This window comes from Nothobranchius furzeri, chromosome 2 (assembly GCF_043380555.1).
Source record: "Nothobranchius furzeri strain GRZ-AD chromosome 2, NfurGRZ-RIMD1, whole genome shotgun sequence".
Classification (NCBI taxonomy): Eukaryota; Metazoa; Chordata; class Actinopteri; order Cyprinodontiformes; family Nothobranchiidae; genus Nothobranchius; species Nothobranchius furzeri.
Genome location: NC_091742.1, coordinates 96,699,017 through 96,715,496, shown reverse-complemented (window position 1 = coordinate 96,715,496; position 16,480 = coordinate 96,699,017). Strand labels below are relative to the sequence as shown.

The 16,480-nt window shown below is 42.5% G+C and overlaps 2 protein-coding genes across 3 annotated transcripts in view; one reads left to right on the top strand and one right to left on the bottom strand.

Annotated features, from left to right (window-relative positions):
• LOC107396956 (gastrula zinc finger protein XlCGF26.1) overlaps positions 1–15,906 on the top strand; it is a 29,849-nt gene extending 13,943 nt beyond the window's left edge. Inside the window, 2 exon segments of the mRNA XM_015976807.3 lie at positions 2,321–3,755; positions 3,757–15,906. Of these exon segments, the coding sequence (XP_015832293.3) occupies positions 2,321–3,755; positions 3,757–3,817 (1,496 nt within the window). The 3' untranslated portion in view covers positions 3,818–15,906.
• LOC107373102 (zinc finger protein 665) overlaps positions 1–16,480 on the bottom strand; it is a 199,017-nt gene that overhangs the window by 147,023 nt on the left and 35,514 nt on the right. The gene's annotated exons all lie outside the window — the stretch shown is intronic.

The window sequence follows — 16,480 nt, the reverse complement described above, 5'->3', positions numbered from 1 at the left end:
ACAAGTCTACGGTGGTGAATTCGAAAGGAGCAGCTGGGTTTGTTCGCTCTGGAGGCAAATTTGCCATTATTTGCCAGTTGTTCAGTTTTAACTCAACAGTATGTTTTAGTACTTTCTGTACTTTATGTAAGGTGCTTTGGTCGGCTCTCATGCTGTATGGTATGTTAACATGTTCAGGAACAGCTACAGCATTTAGAAACTCCAATGGTGTTGCTCTCAAATATGCTAATTTGAGTCCAGTCATTTGAATGATTGTAGTGGCAGTATTTTATTATACTAATAGCAGCAGCAAAGTGAACTTATAAATAATAAACTAAAACAACACAACAAAACATGTATTTATAAACAGTAGTGTAAATAATAATAAATACATCAGCACTGCTATCGTCTGTCATTGCAGAATACGTGGATGACATCATGTAGCTGGTCTTGTAACAGGTTTTCCCTGATCTACTTGTAGATGAGGTGGCAAAGATGAAGCTCCCACCAACCCTCTCCTCTGAGTACACCAGGCCAGACAGGATAACGGTTGTCGCTCTCTATGTCTCCCGCTTCAGTCCAGCACCAGTGTGAAGCCCACAATCTGCCCCTCATCACCAGGAAACTCCTGCCATATCCCGATGATCCCAGCAGACGCGACACAAACTTTGTGGCCCAGATATCGCCAGCACCAGGACACAAAGCATCTGTATGAACAGTATCTATGACTGAAACAAAACCCAGAGATACTAATACATGTCATGTAACATTGAAATAGTTTAGCTTTTCAATTTATTACTATTTCATGTACTAGTTTGCTGTAAGTTTATTACTTTTTTGTATTAGTATGTCAATAAACAATAATAAAAATCTTACAGCACGTTTCTTCTTAGACGTAAGGGTCCAGACTGGCCTTGTAAACATTTATTGCGTTCTGGAGTGAATACACACTGAAGCAGGCAGGCTCCAACCTGGGATGATCCACCATGCATTTCAGTTGGCTCGATACTTCATCCATACAGCTTTAACCTAATATATGATATTTTATTTGGAGTGCAGCGAAGTTTAATCAGTTTTATTGTAACACACTGACCTCAGGAATTTCTCTACAGCATTGATTTTCAGTGGGCATTGTAGAGCAATTACCACAGGTACACCTAAAAACACATGTAATAACTATATGTGTTAGACATAGCACTGAGTAATTAAAAACACGTTGAGTTCCTCCGCTGTATATGAACCACAACTGAATGATTTAGATGCAAAAAGGAAGAATTTGTAAGCATGATATGTCCACTTTACCAGATCTATGAAATAAAGCAAAAACTTATAACAATCACACAATTGTAGCCATTTTAACAAGCAGACTTTTTTGTCCTCTAATGTCTCAAATGTGTGGTTTGCCTTGCAGCAAAAAGGTTGCAGGTTCGAAACCTGGCTGCAGCCTTTCTGCGTGGAGTTGCATGTTCTCCTCCGGGTACTCCGGTTTACCCCACAGATCACAACATGCCCTATAGGTTAAAACGTGTACGTCGCTTTGGATAAAAGCGTCTGCCAGATAAACAAACATAAACATATCGGGTCCAAGATGAGTGCATTTACTAATGTGTTTGCACTGTTTTCTATTTGTAATGCATTTCAGAGACTTTTTAACACAAATTTGTCCGTCATTCTCCTCCACCTCTTCTTGCAATCGGCACCTCAAAACTCACTTTTCTCATCTTTTACGTACACAAATAAAACGCTAGCTTTGTACTCCTGCAGTCACAGGTGAATCAGTAATTATATTTTCTGACTTTTTCCAAAATGCATTCTTCAATCTGTTCCTTTTACTTTTTGACGGGGCAACGGTGATGCTGTTAACCAATTTACAGGAAGTGGCGTCCTGACCAATCACAAGCTTACAGTCTCCATCAATTTTGATGGATATTTAAAATTTTTGACATGTCTCTGTCACCCTCTGGAAGTCTTTCGGGAGCCTGGCCAGCCAGACTCCTCCTGTTTAATTCTGCACAGAAAAAGAGTCTGGGAACTCTCCTGTTCAAATAACCCCACCCCCTGAGAATTCTAACCGAGCCAATCAGCCTGCCGGGGAGCTGTTGAGCTGGCTCATAATGGTGTTGAATGTCTCTGTACAAATACAGAATTAGAAGTATGAATTAGGCTTTAACCTATTTACTTTTAACTTTTGGAGTTCAACTCACAGTAAAAATTCATTCTACTCAAAAGTTATTTTCAGTTTCAGTTTTGATCTCAACAACTTAAAGCAATAATAGAACTGTAAAGTTTGAAAAGGGTTAGTCAGCTGGTAATTCACATCATGTGTTTCTGTTTCCTACAGATGTTCAACAAGTGGTGGTGGTTAAAGAAGAAGCTCCTGAAGAACAGAGTGCTGGTGAGGACCAGCAGGACCCAGAACACCTCCACATAAAGGAGGAACAGGAGGAACTCTGGACCAGTCTAGAAGGAGAACATCTCTATCTGAAGGAGGAGACTGATGCGGCCAGGTTTCCATTCACTATTGTTACTATAAAGAGTGAGGATGATGAAGAGAAACCTCTGTTCTCACAGCTTCATCATCAAATACAAGACGGAGATGTTTCAACCAGCAGCTCAGCTGACCAGATGAGAGCAGAAACTAGCAGGCACCCAAATCTGAACCCTCATGAAGAGGCATCAGGTTCTTCAGAGACTGAAGTTAGTGAAGATGATGATGTGAATCTAGACTCAGAGCTTTCACACTCTGGGCCTGAATCTGAACATGGAGACAATGACTGGAATGAGAGCGGGTCTTCTGAGTCAGATTCTAAGACTGCCAACAAGTCCTTTAGCTGCCCTGAGTGTGGTGAACAATTTCTCCACAAGTGGTCTCTCCAGAAACACGTGAGAGTGACAAATCATTCAGCAATTAGGTCATCAGGCTGTTTGGTCAATAAGAAACATGTTAAAGTGAAGCAACATGAAGACTCATGCAGAAACGTCCAGAAAGAACTTGAATCATTTAGTTGTGATGACTGTGGAAAAATTTTTAACGTAAAATCAAATTTAAACAGACATATGAGAGTCCACACAGGACAGAAACCTTATGCATGTGAGCTCTGTGGTCAAAGATTTAGCCAAAAGACACATTTGAACAATCACATGAGAGTCCACACAGGAGAGAAACCTTATGCATGTGAGCTCTGTGGTCAAAGATTTAGTCAAAAGGCATATTTGAACATTCACATGAGAGTCCACACAGGGCAGAAGCCTTATGTCTGTGAGCTCTGTGGCCAAAGATTTAGTCGTAAGGCAACTTTAAACATCCACATTAGAGTCCACACAGGACAGAAACCTTTTTCATGTGAGCTCTGTGTTCAAAGATTTAGCCATAAAGCAACTTTAACCAGTCACATGAGTGTCCACACAGGACAGAAGCCTTATGCTTGTGAGCTTTGTGATAAAAAATTTAGCCATAAGACACCTTTAAACAATCACATGAGAGTCCACACAGGTCAGAGGCCTTTCGCCTGTGAGCTCTGTGAACAAAGATTTAGCCAAAAGACACATTTAAACAATCACATGAGAGTCCACACAGGACAGAAGCCTTTTGCCTGTGAGCTCTGTGGACAAAGATTTAGCCGTAAAGAAACTTTAAACAATCACACGAGAGTCCACACAGGACAAACCCCCTTTTCCTGTGAGGTCTGTGGTCAAAGATTTACTCATAAGACAACTTTAAACAGTTTAATCAGTATCCACACAGGTCAAAAACCCTTTCCCTGTGAGGTCTGTGGACAGATTTCGCCAGAAAAAAATACTTAAAACAGACACGAGAATCCATATAAATCAGAAGTAACTACTCAAAAACCAAAAATTTTTCTTGTTGTTTGTACATCCTAGTTACAAGTCTTGCACCACTTGTTGTTCTTTATCCTAGATCAGGGGTAGACAACCTTGGTCCTCGAGAGCCGCAGTCCTGCTTGTTTTCCAACTATCTTTGTTGTTCCTGCTGTTGATTGCCTGGATCAGGTGTGTTCAGCCAATTAGAAGCTGCAACTTCATGCATAGCTGGAAAACATGCAGGACGGAGAAACCTCAAGGCTTGGTCGTTTTTGAATGCTGACGCATGCAGATGCGCTGACATTTTAATTGTTACGCACACCGCGGAGGTAGTTAAATCAATCAAGCTCAGCACAGCTGGCTGTCAGCGCATGCAGGAAGACTCCTCTCACTGAAGCGAGTGTTTTCCAAACCCTGTCTCTCAGAGAGACTTGTCACTTGGAAAATGTTCCCTGGTTATGAAACTTTGGCCGAATAGCGCTTGTTCCTGTTTCTAATGTGCGCTGCGACGCATCCATGAGCCTGAATGAGGAACAGTCCAGTGTTAGGGTTTTTTATATTTCACATATCTCAAATGTTCTTTTTAAATGTTTATGCCCTAAATGTAAGTCTTAAGCCTGGTTTATGCTTCTCCGTCAGCTCTGCAAGGGACAGACTTGCACGGATTGACGGAAGCGTTTTGCTCTTTTACTTCTCCGTCTCCTGGAGAGTGTTGCAAAGCAATTGCCCGGCAGGACCACAGAGGGCGTAGCGCTGTTCTATGGTATCATGTCATGTATCCGGTCCAAGATCGTTTGTTTATATTGTGTTTTTTGTGTATATAAGAGACTTTTAACACGGACATATTTGTCTCTCATTCTTCCACCGCTTCATGCGCTCCCCACCTCTAAACCCACGTTTCCTGTCATTTCCGTCCACAAATAAAACGCTTGCTGTGCATCTTTTCACTCCTCCAGTCACGGGAGAATGAAACGTTCATATTTTTAGAGTTTTTTTCACGAGGTATTCTTCAAGCTTCTCCGTGTCTGCCGCTAGTTATCCTCGGCTCTCTTTGCAATGGCGGCGCTGTAAACAACAGCGGCGCCCTGCCCAATCACAAGCTTGCGTAATCCGTCTCGTTCAACGGATGTTTAAAAAAGTGGGCTCGACTCCGTACGTACTTGCGTGTCTGCCGGATCCCTACGCAAGGACGGATAATGGCGTTGCGTGTGCTCCGCACTGACGCAGACGGAGAAGCATAAATCAGGCTTAAGTGTTCTGTTCCACTGTGATATCGTGCGTCTTAATCTGCCCAGCAACAGGAACTGTCCTAGTTCCTGAGTGACTCAGCAGTTCTAAAAGGAGACTTCCTTTTTGGAATGTCCCGCTGTTGGGTATTTTATAATTGTATCTTTTTGAGGCCGAAAAGATGCCCAATTTGTGTTATTAACACTTCATGAATCTCTGTGTTTGCCAACTGTGGCTGTTCATGAAAGGTTGAGCAAGGATGTTGATTGTGGGTTTCCAACTGAACTCTGTACCTCTGTAACCTGAGAAGGCCCAGCCTTCTCCTCCATCCTTTGCTGAATAAAGCCCCTGGGAAACTGAGGAGACTGGGGAGTGACGTGGGGAAGCCTCGGAGGAGGTTCCTCTGCGTTAACTCTCCATTATTTTGGGGACTCAGGGTAAAATGTCTTCCTTTTGTCATGTGTGTTTATTTCAGGTTCCAGGGTTATGGAGATTAAATATTACCTAACATTTTGGTTGGAGAATGCGGGTAAGCAGAGCTGGTGAGCTGAAGGAGCTTTGTCCGGAGCAGAGTGGGGGCTGGGATTTCTGCGGCCAGCTTCTCACATGTTGATTCGTGCTCATGGACATTACGAATGATTAATCCACTCTCTCTCTCTATGTGTGTGTCGTCCTTTAAGGTAATATGGGATGAATGAAAAATTACCTATCATTTTGGTGGCCCGTACGGGGAGCACAGAGCCTAGGGATGGAAGATTGTCTCCAGGGAGCCGTGTGGCGCCACTTCTTCATCAAAAGTCCGGGGGGCTGCAAATTGTCCCATCGGCCGGCTAAATAGCTCTGCAGACAGACTTTCATCAACAGGCTCTCGCGCTCGGAACTCAGGACGAATTCACAACGCGGAGAGTAAGTTAATTCTAGTTAATTCTTTAATTCATTAAGTTAGTTCATTAATTTGCGTCTGTTTCTTTAACCACTGGCAGTGTGGTTTAAGTTGATTACGGTGGGCCAGTTGCGGCCGTGTGCATGTGAGCCACAAGCTCTTGAGTGTGTGAGAAAGTTCGGTTGATGAAAGGAAAAAGACGTGTGAGATTGTTTGGCTAAACTGTTTCTGGTAAGGGAGACGATGGAATCAGCTCTGGTGCAGCTCCGGAGAGCAGAGTTCCGGTGGGAGATCGCTACACAGTCTGCCCAGCACGCCGAGTGAGTACCTAAATTAAATTGCACCTTTTCCTAATAACTGGACGACAGTGATTTTACGCTGGAAGTGATGTTTGCAATCCACGCATGAAAGACGTTTCGTGCCCCGGCTGAAAGCTGGTCTGAGAGCTGCTGGACCTTGTCCTGGACTCCGTTTACCTCAGTTAAAGTGCTGCGTTAAAGCAGCCGACCGCAGTTCGGCACAGGCACGCACCCCTTTTTGCAGTTGCCGGCAGGTGGGCTGTTTAGCTCTGTCTGCATGGAAGTGCATTGAGATGTTTTCGCAGCGAGTCCCGGCCTGCGCAGCCAGCTCGTTTTGGGTTTATTGAACATGTGTGCGAAATGTATACTGGCTTGGCAACATACCTGCGGCACTGGGGGAGAGGTGATGTGTAGCCACGGTAAAGCGGATAGCAATTTGAGAGAGGAGAGGCTGAACGGAGGGAGGTTGTAATCCAGTCTTTGTCTGCGTACATAAGACATCCCACGACGGAATGTGGGTCGTAATAGGGTTGGATTATGCAAAATCACTTATGTAAAGTCATTGTTTTTAGGTGCTCCAAATTAATCACCGATATTTGGCTTAAAGATCTCAAATCGGTCTAAAATTCCCGGTCTGTGTTATGTGTGATTTTTCTGGTGTCATGGGGCTGCGTTCCGTTTTGTGGGTGGACTTGCGGGTTTCCGTGTTTACTTGTTGAGTATTGTTTAGAGTTGTCGCTGGGGACTGGCATGTTAATTTGTGTGTATCAAAGCTCTGCATGTGTGTGAGTGAAAGCCTGCAGGTTCGTTTCTGTTTGTGTGTATGAGAGAAGCTTTGGGCCGAGGTTCTGAAGCCTGAATGTGTGTCTCGGCCGAGATCTCTGAGTGGGTGGAAAGTCCGAATGCATGAGAATGTGTGTGACTGAGCCTAGTCTGTTTTGTGTGAAACCTGCAGATTTTAGGTTCTGTGTTGGTCCTGATCTGTTCCGTTTCTGTCTGTGTGTGTGTGTGTGTGTGTGTGTGTGTGTGTGTGTGTGTGTGTGTGTTTATGGGATATAAGAACAAAGGGTAAGAAGTGAAGAGACAGCGAAGTGTTAATTGATGGGGGATGGTTTGGTAAGGAAGAAATGAAAGGTTAGCAGAGAAGGTTGAAAAAAGCAGACAGATGGAGAAAAGAGAATTGGTTGAGGAAAAAGAGAGGGCAATAGTAAGTTTAAAGAAATGTTTGCGGAAGAAGACAGGGTGATAGGAAGTAGGGAAAGTAATGTTTGGTTCTTAAATTTTTATATTTTACGTTTAATCTCTAGGATCTTAATGGTCAAAATTCTAATTAGAAATGAGGAAAAGTTCGTGTGTCAGTGAGTGAGTGTATGGAAGACAGAAAGGAGGTGTGGTGATTAACTAAATACTATCCGAAAAAGTCATTGCTCTTATCTGCATGATAACTCTTACTAAACTAGTAAACAACATGACTTAGATAGAATGTTAAGGAAATACAGTTAAGCAGGGATAAATACATCCGTCCTAAGTAAACTACCTCCTTCAGCTTCACCGGCTGAATGGATGCCCAAATATGATGGGGAAGATTCACGCGATTGCCTCAAATTAAATTAGAAATTCTGGTCTACAGGCCCTTTTGTTATTTTATTAAAATACATAAATACCCTTGTTAAAAGATCATGTAGTTTATTAGAATAAACAAATCATGTAGGTTTTAGACCTAAGTAGTCCCCCTAATCTTTTATTGATGGATTTGACCCCAAGTTACAGAATTTGAAGGGAAAATTATTGTAAATCATAATTTTGTGTTTAAGAGGTACAAAACCTTAAAAATAGCTTTTGCCATTTTAAAATGACAGACTCTTTTCTTTTGCCCCTTGTGAATTCCAGCATAGCTCTATTTTCACCAGACAGAAACAGATTAGCTGTGAACTAAGTTTAAAAAATACAACTTTGACTCCAGATGGTCTCTATTTCACACGTGGTAGGCTGTTCCTTTCTGGACTGCAAACTTTAGAAAGTTCTATACAGATAGTTTAAAACAACCCCAAACTAATTTCGACCTGGTTTATTGTTTCCTTTTGAACTAATTAAGTAGAATTTTAACATTCTAATTTTATGAGACCTATTTTTTAAAATTTCTAGTCTGATAGATGTAAGCTAGTGTCACCATGTTCTGTATTATTGTTTAGATTATGCAGTTTTATTTTAGTGGGTTATTTTCTTGGGTGATATAATTCTGCACAATGCAGTAACAGTTTTCGTATCTCAGGATTTTATCATATGACTACATCATGTTAAACTTGGTGTTCCTGCCATAAGCAGACCTTACTCAGTTGACTGTTTTAGGTGTTCAGATCTTTTATAAACCTTAAAAACTTCCCATTAAATGTGTCTTGTCGACCATTGATGGATTAAGTTACTGGGTTAATTTAATAACATGAAATAGTGATTGAATCAACACAGTGCTAGGTTTTTCCTGTATGTTAATTCCCATGCAAATCCTGTTTGACATGCAAATATCAACTCTGCCCCTGCAGACCATAAATGCTAATCGTAGTCCCAAGAACTTTATTTTATTTTACTCAACAGTAAGGCTGTTTTGTAACTATTTCAGCATTTGAGCTATTATTCCATCATTTATTTTCTGTTTGGGTTATAAGGTTTAATTGACAAATTGGTTACTTAAATCCTGTAAATGTGTGAGAAGCCTACCTCCACACTGATAAAGTGGTGTTTTAACCCTTTGATTACCCCACAGTTGATACATTGATATTATTGTAGCAATTATAATTTTTGTTATCGTTGTCTCACTGGCCATAACTTTGTTTCTGAGAGCTCTCAAAATAAACTTCTTTCCTCATTTAGTTCCTGAATCCTAAGATGTTCAATAGGTCTGACTCATTAAAGTGCTAGTCAGGTCCCTGCTCAATTTTTTCCTCACAAACTGTGTGAATGTGTGTCGTGCTGCAGACACGTGTGGTTAGTGGTTTTGCGTTTTGGTGCATTTTGGTCAAACTTTATTTTTTTGGGCTTGGAGCTGTCAGGGTTGTGCCGTTGTCAGATAAAAGCTCTGCACTGTATTTGAGTTTGGATCTGCCTGGCTGGGAGGTGCCCTGAGGTGTTTGCTGGTGCAGTGTGATGTCACGGTGTTGTGAGCCTGTGTGTGTGTTTGATAAAAACTGGTATTAACATTATTGAATTAATGTTTTGACTGTTAAACATCTGGTGTCTGTTTAAACGTAGCTTCATCCTTTTATTTTACTCTTAATAGACAGGCTCCTGCAGGTCTTACAGGGAGGAGGTTTTAGGAGGATGACCTAGCCTTGGAACGACCTTTTTCAGTGAAACTCCCTTGAGAAAGTGCAGGAACTGCTTTGTTGATTTAGTGCACCTGGAGAAAGCTTAGTCTCCCTTTTTTACAGCTTTCCACCTGAGAGTCTAAGGAATGTCAAAATGTGTGTGCGTTCATCTTTTGTGTGTGTGTGTGTTTAATAAATGCTTTCGGAGGACGTCTGTCCGATGAGAGTGAACTGGCGACCTTTGACTGGTGTGTAATCTTTTCCTCTCCACTTTGCAAAGTCTAAAATGATTGTTGATTATTGGTATTGGTGTTGATCGATTGATTACTATAACCCCCTGTGCTTTGAACTTTCCTTAAGGTAATCCTGGATTGATAAAATTACTCAACTGTGTGTGTGTGTGTGTGTGTGTGTGAGAGAGAGAGAGAGAGAGAGAGAGAGAGAGGAAGAGTGTGAGTGATTTCTGACGTTCACCCGTCTTATCTGGAGACATTCTCTCTCTCCAGAGGTCGTGGTCGGGCTTGGTTGAACCCCACCTACATGTTTCTGTTCACGTGCTTGTAACTAAATACCTGAATTCAGCTGCTCTTAAGTGAGACTTTGTTCTGAAACCATTGTGGATACATTGGGTTGTTTTTCACCTGTCAGACCTCCCCAGGGCGGCTGTGGCTACAAGTAGCTTACCATCACTAAAGTGTGTGAATGTGAGAGTGTGTGAAAGCATCTTTGGGTGTCTAGAAAAGCGCTATATAAGTTCAATGCATTATTATTATTATTATTATTATTGTTATTCTCCTTTCAACCCAAAACTGAGTGATTAGGCAGACCAAAAGTGCACACATGTGCTTCAATCAGCTTGTCTACACCTGGTGTTTGCATGCTCTGTCTCGGTGATCTCCAGTCTGAAATCTAGACCAACCATAGTTGAAGATTTGGCTCTGCAGGTCGGTCTAGCCACGTTCCATTGTAGCCCCATTTGCCTTCCTGCTAAGAATGTTTTAAAAATAGGATTTCTCTTTTCTTTTTCTCGGCTTTAACGTGTTTTATTTTTGTGGATTCAAAGAATACTTTTAATGAATATTGCTTTGGCCATAGTGTTGTTTTATTTTGATTAGTTAGTTTAGATCTTGAGATAAGTTTTATGTAATGATTTAAATTACATGGTATTTAATTAGCCATAAGGCGTAGGATCCCATAGTAAATATGAAATCCACCTCATGGATCTGGGACAGCTTGTAAAGATAGCTTTTTATTTTTCACTCTGTGATTCCAAACTGCCTACTGAGATTTCAGTTTTCAGGGAATACGTTTGTATTTTTAGGCTGTCTGTTTTTAGAGTCCTAATAATGGTTTACATTATATTTTACCTGTAGCCGCATTTTTGCATTAAATATTTTTAATTTCATCAAATGTATTTCATTTTAATCTTCATTTGTTGATTTTGCAGTCTATTTGGACAAAAACATGGCAATGTTCCTAGATGAACAGAGGAGTTTCCCCTTTCCTGGCCCCTTGTTCCAGAGGCAGGGCAGTCCCACGTGCTACATGGATGAGGATCTCACAATAGAGGCCAGCCTTATAGAGGCTGAGGAGGAGGTTTGTGATGAGTCAGGTAAAGCTCCTGAAGTAAATGTTACAATTAACATAATAAATGTGAAATGTTCTTGCAGCATCATAACCAAGGGCGTCAGTTTGTTTTCAGAATTACTGGGGACAATAACCATACACTTGAGTGGGGTTTAAAAATTGCTGGGGACAATAAAGTAGGCTAGCACAGGGGTCGGCAACCCGCGGCTCTTCCATCCATCTGATGCGGCTCTCTGTGCTTGTAAAATAATGAATGGATATTTAAATAAAATGCTTTATATTTTACTGCATTAATTTTACATCTGTAAGCTAATTCTAAATGTAAAGATTGTCTGCGTAAACCTGAACAGGTCCAACCCGGTCTTACTGTGAGACCGGGTTGACGCGTCACGCTTGTGCGTAATCATAGGCGCTTCTGAGTTGAAGAGGATGTGAGATTCTGGGCTTCTCCTCAGACGGCTCCTGGATGTGTCGCCACATTGGAGACAGGAACAAGCACTATTCAGCCAAAGTTTCATAATCAGGGAACATTTTCTAAGTGACAAGTCTCTGAGAGACCGGGTTTGGAAAACACTCGCTTCAGTGGGAGGAACCTTCCCGCATGCGCTCTGGTTCTGCGACGCGCTCCAAGCCAATCTCCACAACTTCAGCTCGCTGTGGACCTTATGTAGTGCACGCTGACAGTGAGCTGCGCTGAGCAGTGTCCAGCTCAGATGTTCAGAAGGAAATCTTTTCTTGAGTGATTTAGCTACATCTGCGATTTAAGTGGAATAAAATGTCAGTTCGTCTGCATGCGTCGGGGTAATTCTTTCTATTCTTTCTCCTTCAAAATAAACGGTCAAATACGGGAACTGTCCGGTCAACACAAGCCCTGCTTTTAACTGTTTTGTTTTCTTGTGAAAATAGATAAAATTAAACTTGATTAACAACAGAGCCAGGAGCACTGCGCCGATATCTCCGTCACTGTAAATGAGGGAAAAACAAAATGATCGGATCCTTTTCTGACCTTCCCCACCTACAAAGTTTAATTACAACAATCAAACGTGACAGAGCCTGGATTTGTATTCTGAACAGTCTAAACATGTTTTAAAAAGAAACGTATGACAAAAGTGGCACCTGCTCAGTAAAACCACCAACAGGGTGAAAAATATCTAAATATTGTAGCAGAGACGGGCTACAACTTATGGATCCATTTTATATAAATCGTTTTATTGATTATCGTCTTATGAAAGATAACTTTGACGTACACGAGCGACCAGGCGCGTTGCAAGATTATCAGGTGTGGGGGATGTTGTCTGTGCCTAAAATAATTTTATGTTATTCATCTTGTTAGTTTAATTTCCATAATAGCGGAGCAGGTGCAAATTTTAGACGCGTCACGCACGTCTCCGTTTAAACATGTTTAAACTGTTCAGAATACAAATCCAGGCTCTGTCTCGCTAGATTGGTGTAACTAAAGTTTGTGCTGAATGAAACTTTACATTAAACCATGTTGAAAAGAAAAGGATCCGATTAAATCGTTTCCCCCTCATTTACAGTCAGAAGTACAGCGCAGTGCGCATGGCTCTGGGGTTAATCACGTTTAACAGTTTCTCTTTGCTACAATCTTCACAAGAAGGCAAAACAGTTAAACGGCAGGTTACAGATATTTCCATTTGACTGTTTATTTTGACAGATAAACTCAAGGATGTTGGTTGTTTTGAAAGAATTACCCCGACGCACACTGATGCGCATGGATGAGCTGACATTTTAATCGTTACGCACATTGCGGAGGTAACTTGATTCCCATCAGAACATCAGAGCTTTATACTGGACACTGTGTTCAGCGCAGCTCGGAGCGCCCACGGTGGACAGTGGGCTGAAGATCTGTAGAGGGGTTCGCAGCGCAGAACCACGGTGCATGCGATAAGATTTCCTCCCACTGAAGCGGTCTAGAAACCTGGTCTCTCTGAGGGATGTGTCACTTGGAAAAATGTTCTTTTTATGAAATTATGAAACTTTGGCTGAACAGCGCTTGTTCCCGTCTCTAATATGGAGACCCATGACGCATCCAGTCTGAGGCAGAATAGCCTCTTCAGCTCAGAAAGCACCTGTAGAGACATTTGATTACGCACAAAGTTTATGTGGAGCAGAAGCTGTCGGGCCACGGCAGGTGAAATGTTCCTAGCCTACATGAAGAGAAACTGTTTAATTGTAACATTAATATGTTACTGGACACGCTGGTCTGGTTGGTTAGACCAGTGTTTGAAGTGGAAAACACACACACACACACACACACACACACACACACACACACACACACACACACACACACACACACACACACACACACACACCAATTAAAATAATGCTGATAGCGTGGACTAGAAGCCAGGAGATGGTTTACGTATTTAAATGATGATCAGGCTGCTGTAAAATGTAATCTCCATCCACATCCAGACAGGATTATCCTTTCTCTATTTGCTCTGCTCTTGTCTGGGCTGACGTAGCTGACGGTGCGCGCGACGTGCCTAACTAGCGACTGATGCACATTTTACGCATTTGGAGAGGTGGGCTGGATGCTTTGCTTTTACTGGAAGTTGGTCCACTTAACGCACGGGTGTAGACTAAATATTAATGACAACTGAAAGAAAATTAAATTGTAAGTTTTTACTTCATATTTTAGAAATAAAAATGACGAGGGAACACATTTATGACGTCTTTTTAAATGAAATTTTCTAGCACGACCTGCCTGCTTCACTTAAGTCACTGCTTATTAAGGTCCGTCCAAAATTACCGTGGCCCACCCAAAAATGAAAGCCTGGCGCCGCGCCTATTATAACCTCTGCAAATTGTTGTTCTTCACTTGATCAAACTCAGACTTTGTACAGCTAATGTCAAGATGTAAAATTATGAATTCAGTCGAGCTCTTCTGTCCCTCCCTCTCCTGCTCTCCTGGAAACCCGACATCGGCTGTCAGAAGCGGGAGGTGAAGAAGGAGATGAGGCAAACAGAGTGAGTGTGACGTAAAGAAACCAGACTGGTGTGGAGGTGAGCAAAACAGCTGGAAAAGTGTGGGTGTTGAATCCCCCACGGGTGCGACGCCAAAAGTGTGGTTGTTGAATGATCTCAATAAGAAAAGTGTGGGTGTTGAATCCCCCACGGGTGCGACGCCAAAAGTGTGGGTGTTGAATGATCTCAATAAGAAAAGTGTGGGTGTTGCATCCCCCCCATCCCCCACGGGTGCGACGCCCATGCGAGCGACCGGTACCGGCTGCTGTCACCTGTTGTGAGCAGCTCTCTGCTGTCTGAGGGTAGGCCCCGCCCACAACGCCGCGGCTGCTGTGGTGTTTTCTTTACTGTGGGAAATGGGTAATAATGGCTCTTTGATGGGAACAGGTTGCCGACCCCTGGTATAAGATCTGAGCTGGTAAAACAAAAATCCTCATCAGCAGGCTTTTTTGAAAGTGGGGGGGATACAGCTGCCAATCACAAATTTTGCTGGGGACATGCAGGGGTGGACCTTTAAAGAACCCGAGCGCCAATGGCGCTAAATTTTCTCGTCGGGCGGTAAATACTTGACGACTCACTGCCTGGGTGGCGCCCAAGCCTTATTTGTCATTTACACACCGGCTTTCACCTACATCATGGCCGCGCCCTGTAGGAAGCCGCCGTTTTCATTTCGCACGAGTGAACCTGTGCGCCTCTAGCCACGTACTGCACTTGTACGATTCGTGCACATACTGCATGATTCTAGTTATAGTCACGTGAACTATAAGTTCACTATTAAAGACGAAGTGGAACCACGCTAGAAACACACAAGCACGCAGGGAGATGTCGCCGCCACAGGGATGGGATTTCTTGATGAAATCTCCGGCAAAACGCTTTAAAACTGGTGAGGAGAAGCGAGACAGTTCGAAACGGTATGAAGCAGAGAAGCGTGTGCGTAGGTGGAATTATTCTTGGAGGTTTAAAGAAGATGGGAGGCGCAGAGAATGGCCGTGTTCGAGTTGAGCAGCGCCTCGCCTGGAAAACAGACGAGAGCAGACGGAAGCAGCAGGGGGGAGTGGCTGAAAGTCGGACAGATTTCCCTGCGTGTGTAGCTCGGGGGTGATGATGGCTGAAGATATCGCGTGAGCGTTCACACTTGTTCAATTTTCAATTTTAATTCCGGTGCCTGTTAGCAGCAGAAACACATCCTCACGTGCTTTTGGATATCATATATTGTATATGTAGACCTGACTGTAATAATAAGTAAAGGTTATCAGTAGGTTTAGTGTGCTCATAGGAAACGTGACAAAAGAAAACAAAACACATTTCTCTTTATGGCCTATATAGTTGTCATCATCAACATAACATGATTTACAAAATACATGTGACCAACTATCATTTCATGTTCTACCACCGGATGTTTGGATCAAACTGTGAACCAATCAGATCTTAGCTCAGGTGAGAGCCAGGCGTTTCCCGTCATCCTCTAGGTTTTGCAGCCGAGGGAGAGCAACTGCAGCGCCTTGCTCCAAAATCTGCGGCCGCCATGATCTCACGAGGTTATCGTTGCCTACGTATGCATGACGTCAGAACAAGTCGGCGTCAAGTCGGACACAAATCTAACCGGCATGCGCTGCGCACCGATCACCGCTGGTCTAATCTGCGCAGAACTGGCTCATCTCGAAGACAGCCAAAGGCGGAGTTGGTGATGTACTGCGTTGTATGCCGGAAGTATGCGACGACAAAATCGAGTTGTTGAGGGAACAAACAAATTCAAACTTGAATACGTTATTATGTTTGTGAATGTGTACAAAATAAAGGTTTATTACATTTAAAACGGTTCAGTTGTTATTTTGACTCGTTTTGGCAGCTGACCAGCGGGGTTGGTAGATATTCAGAGTTACCGGCCCGGCTGGCCGGTTGGTTTTGAAGTTAATGTCCACCCCTGGACATGTCCCCAGCGTCCCCGGTTAAAATGACACCTATGGGCGTGGGGACTGTTTTTTTTTAATCTGGATGTTTTGATTTCGGGTCGAATCAAAGTTGGCAGATTTATAAACACCACAGAGACTATGTCACACTTCAGAAAGGAAGGGTCTGATTGGATCAGTATCAGCAATGTGTCATGCGTTTACATTACGTGTCTTCAGCATGTCTAGTGCACTAGATTAAAGTCATATTATTTATTGAAGCATATTAATCATGACATTGTCATTTCACAGATCGGTCAACATTATATTATTGACTAACACTTTGTTTGATTAGCTTTATTAAAAATAGAGTTCTTTGATTTATTAAAAGGAAAGAGTCCTTTATCTTCATTCTTCCCTTGATGGAAAGAAAACATGTTTAGAAGCAAATGCATGATCTTGAGGCAGTCTCATGCAGCATAGTACTGTGTCAGAGGCATC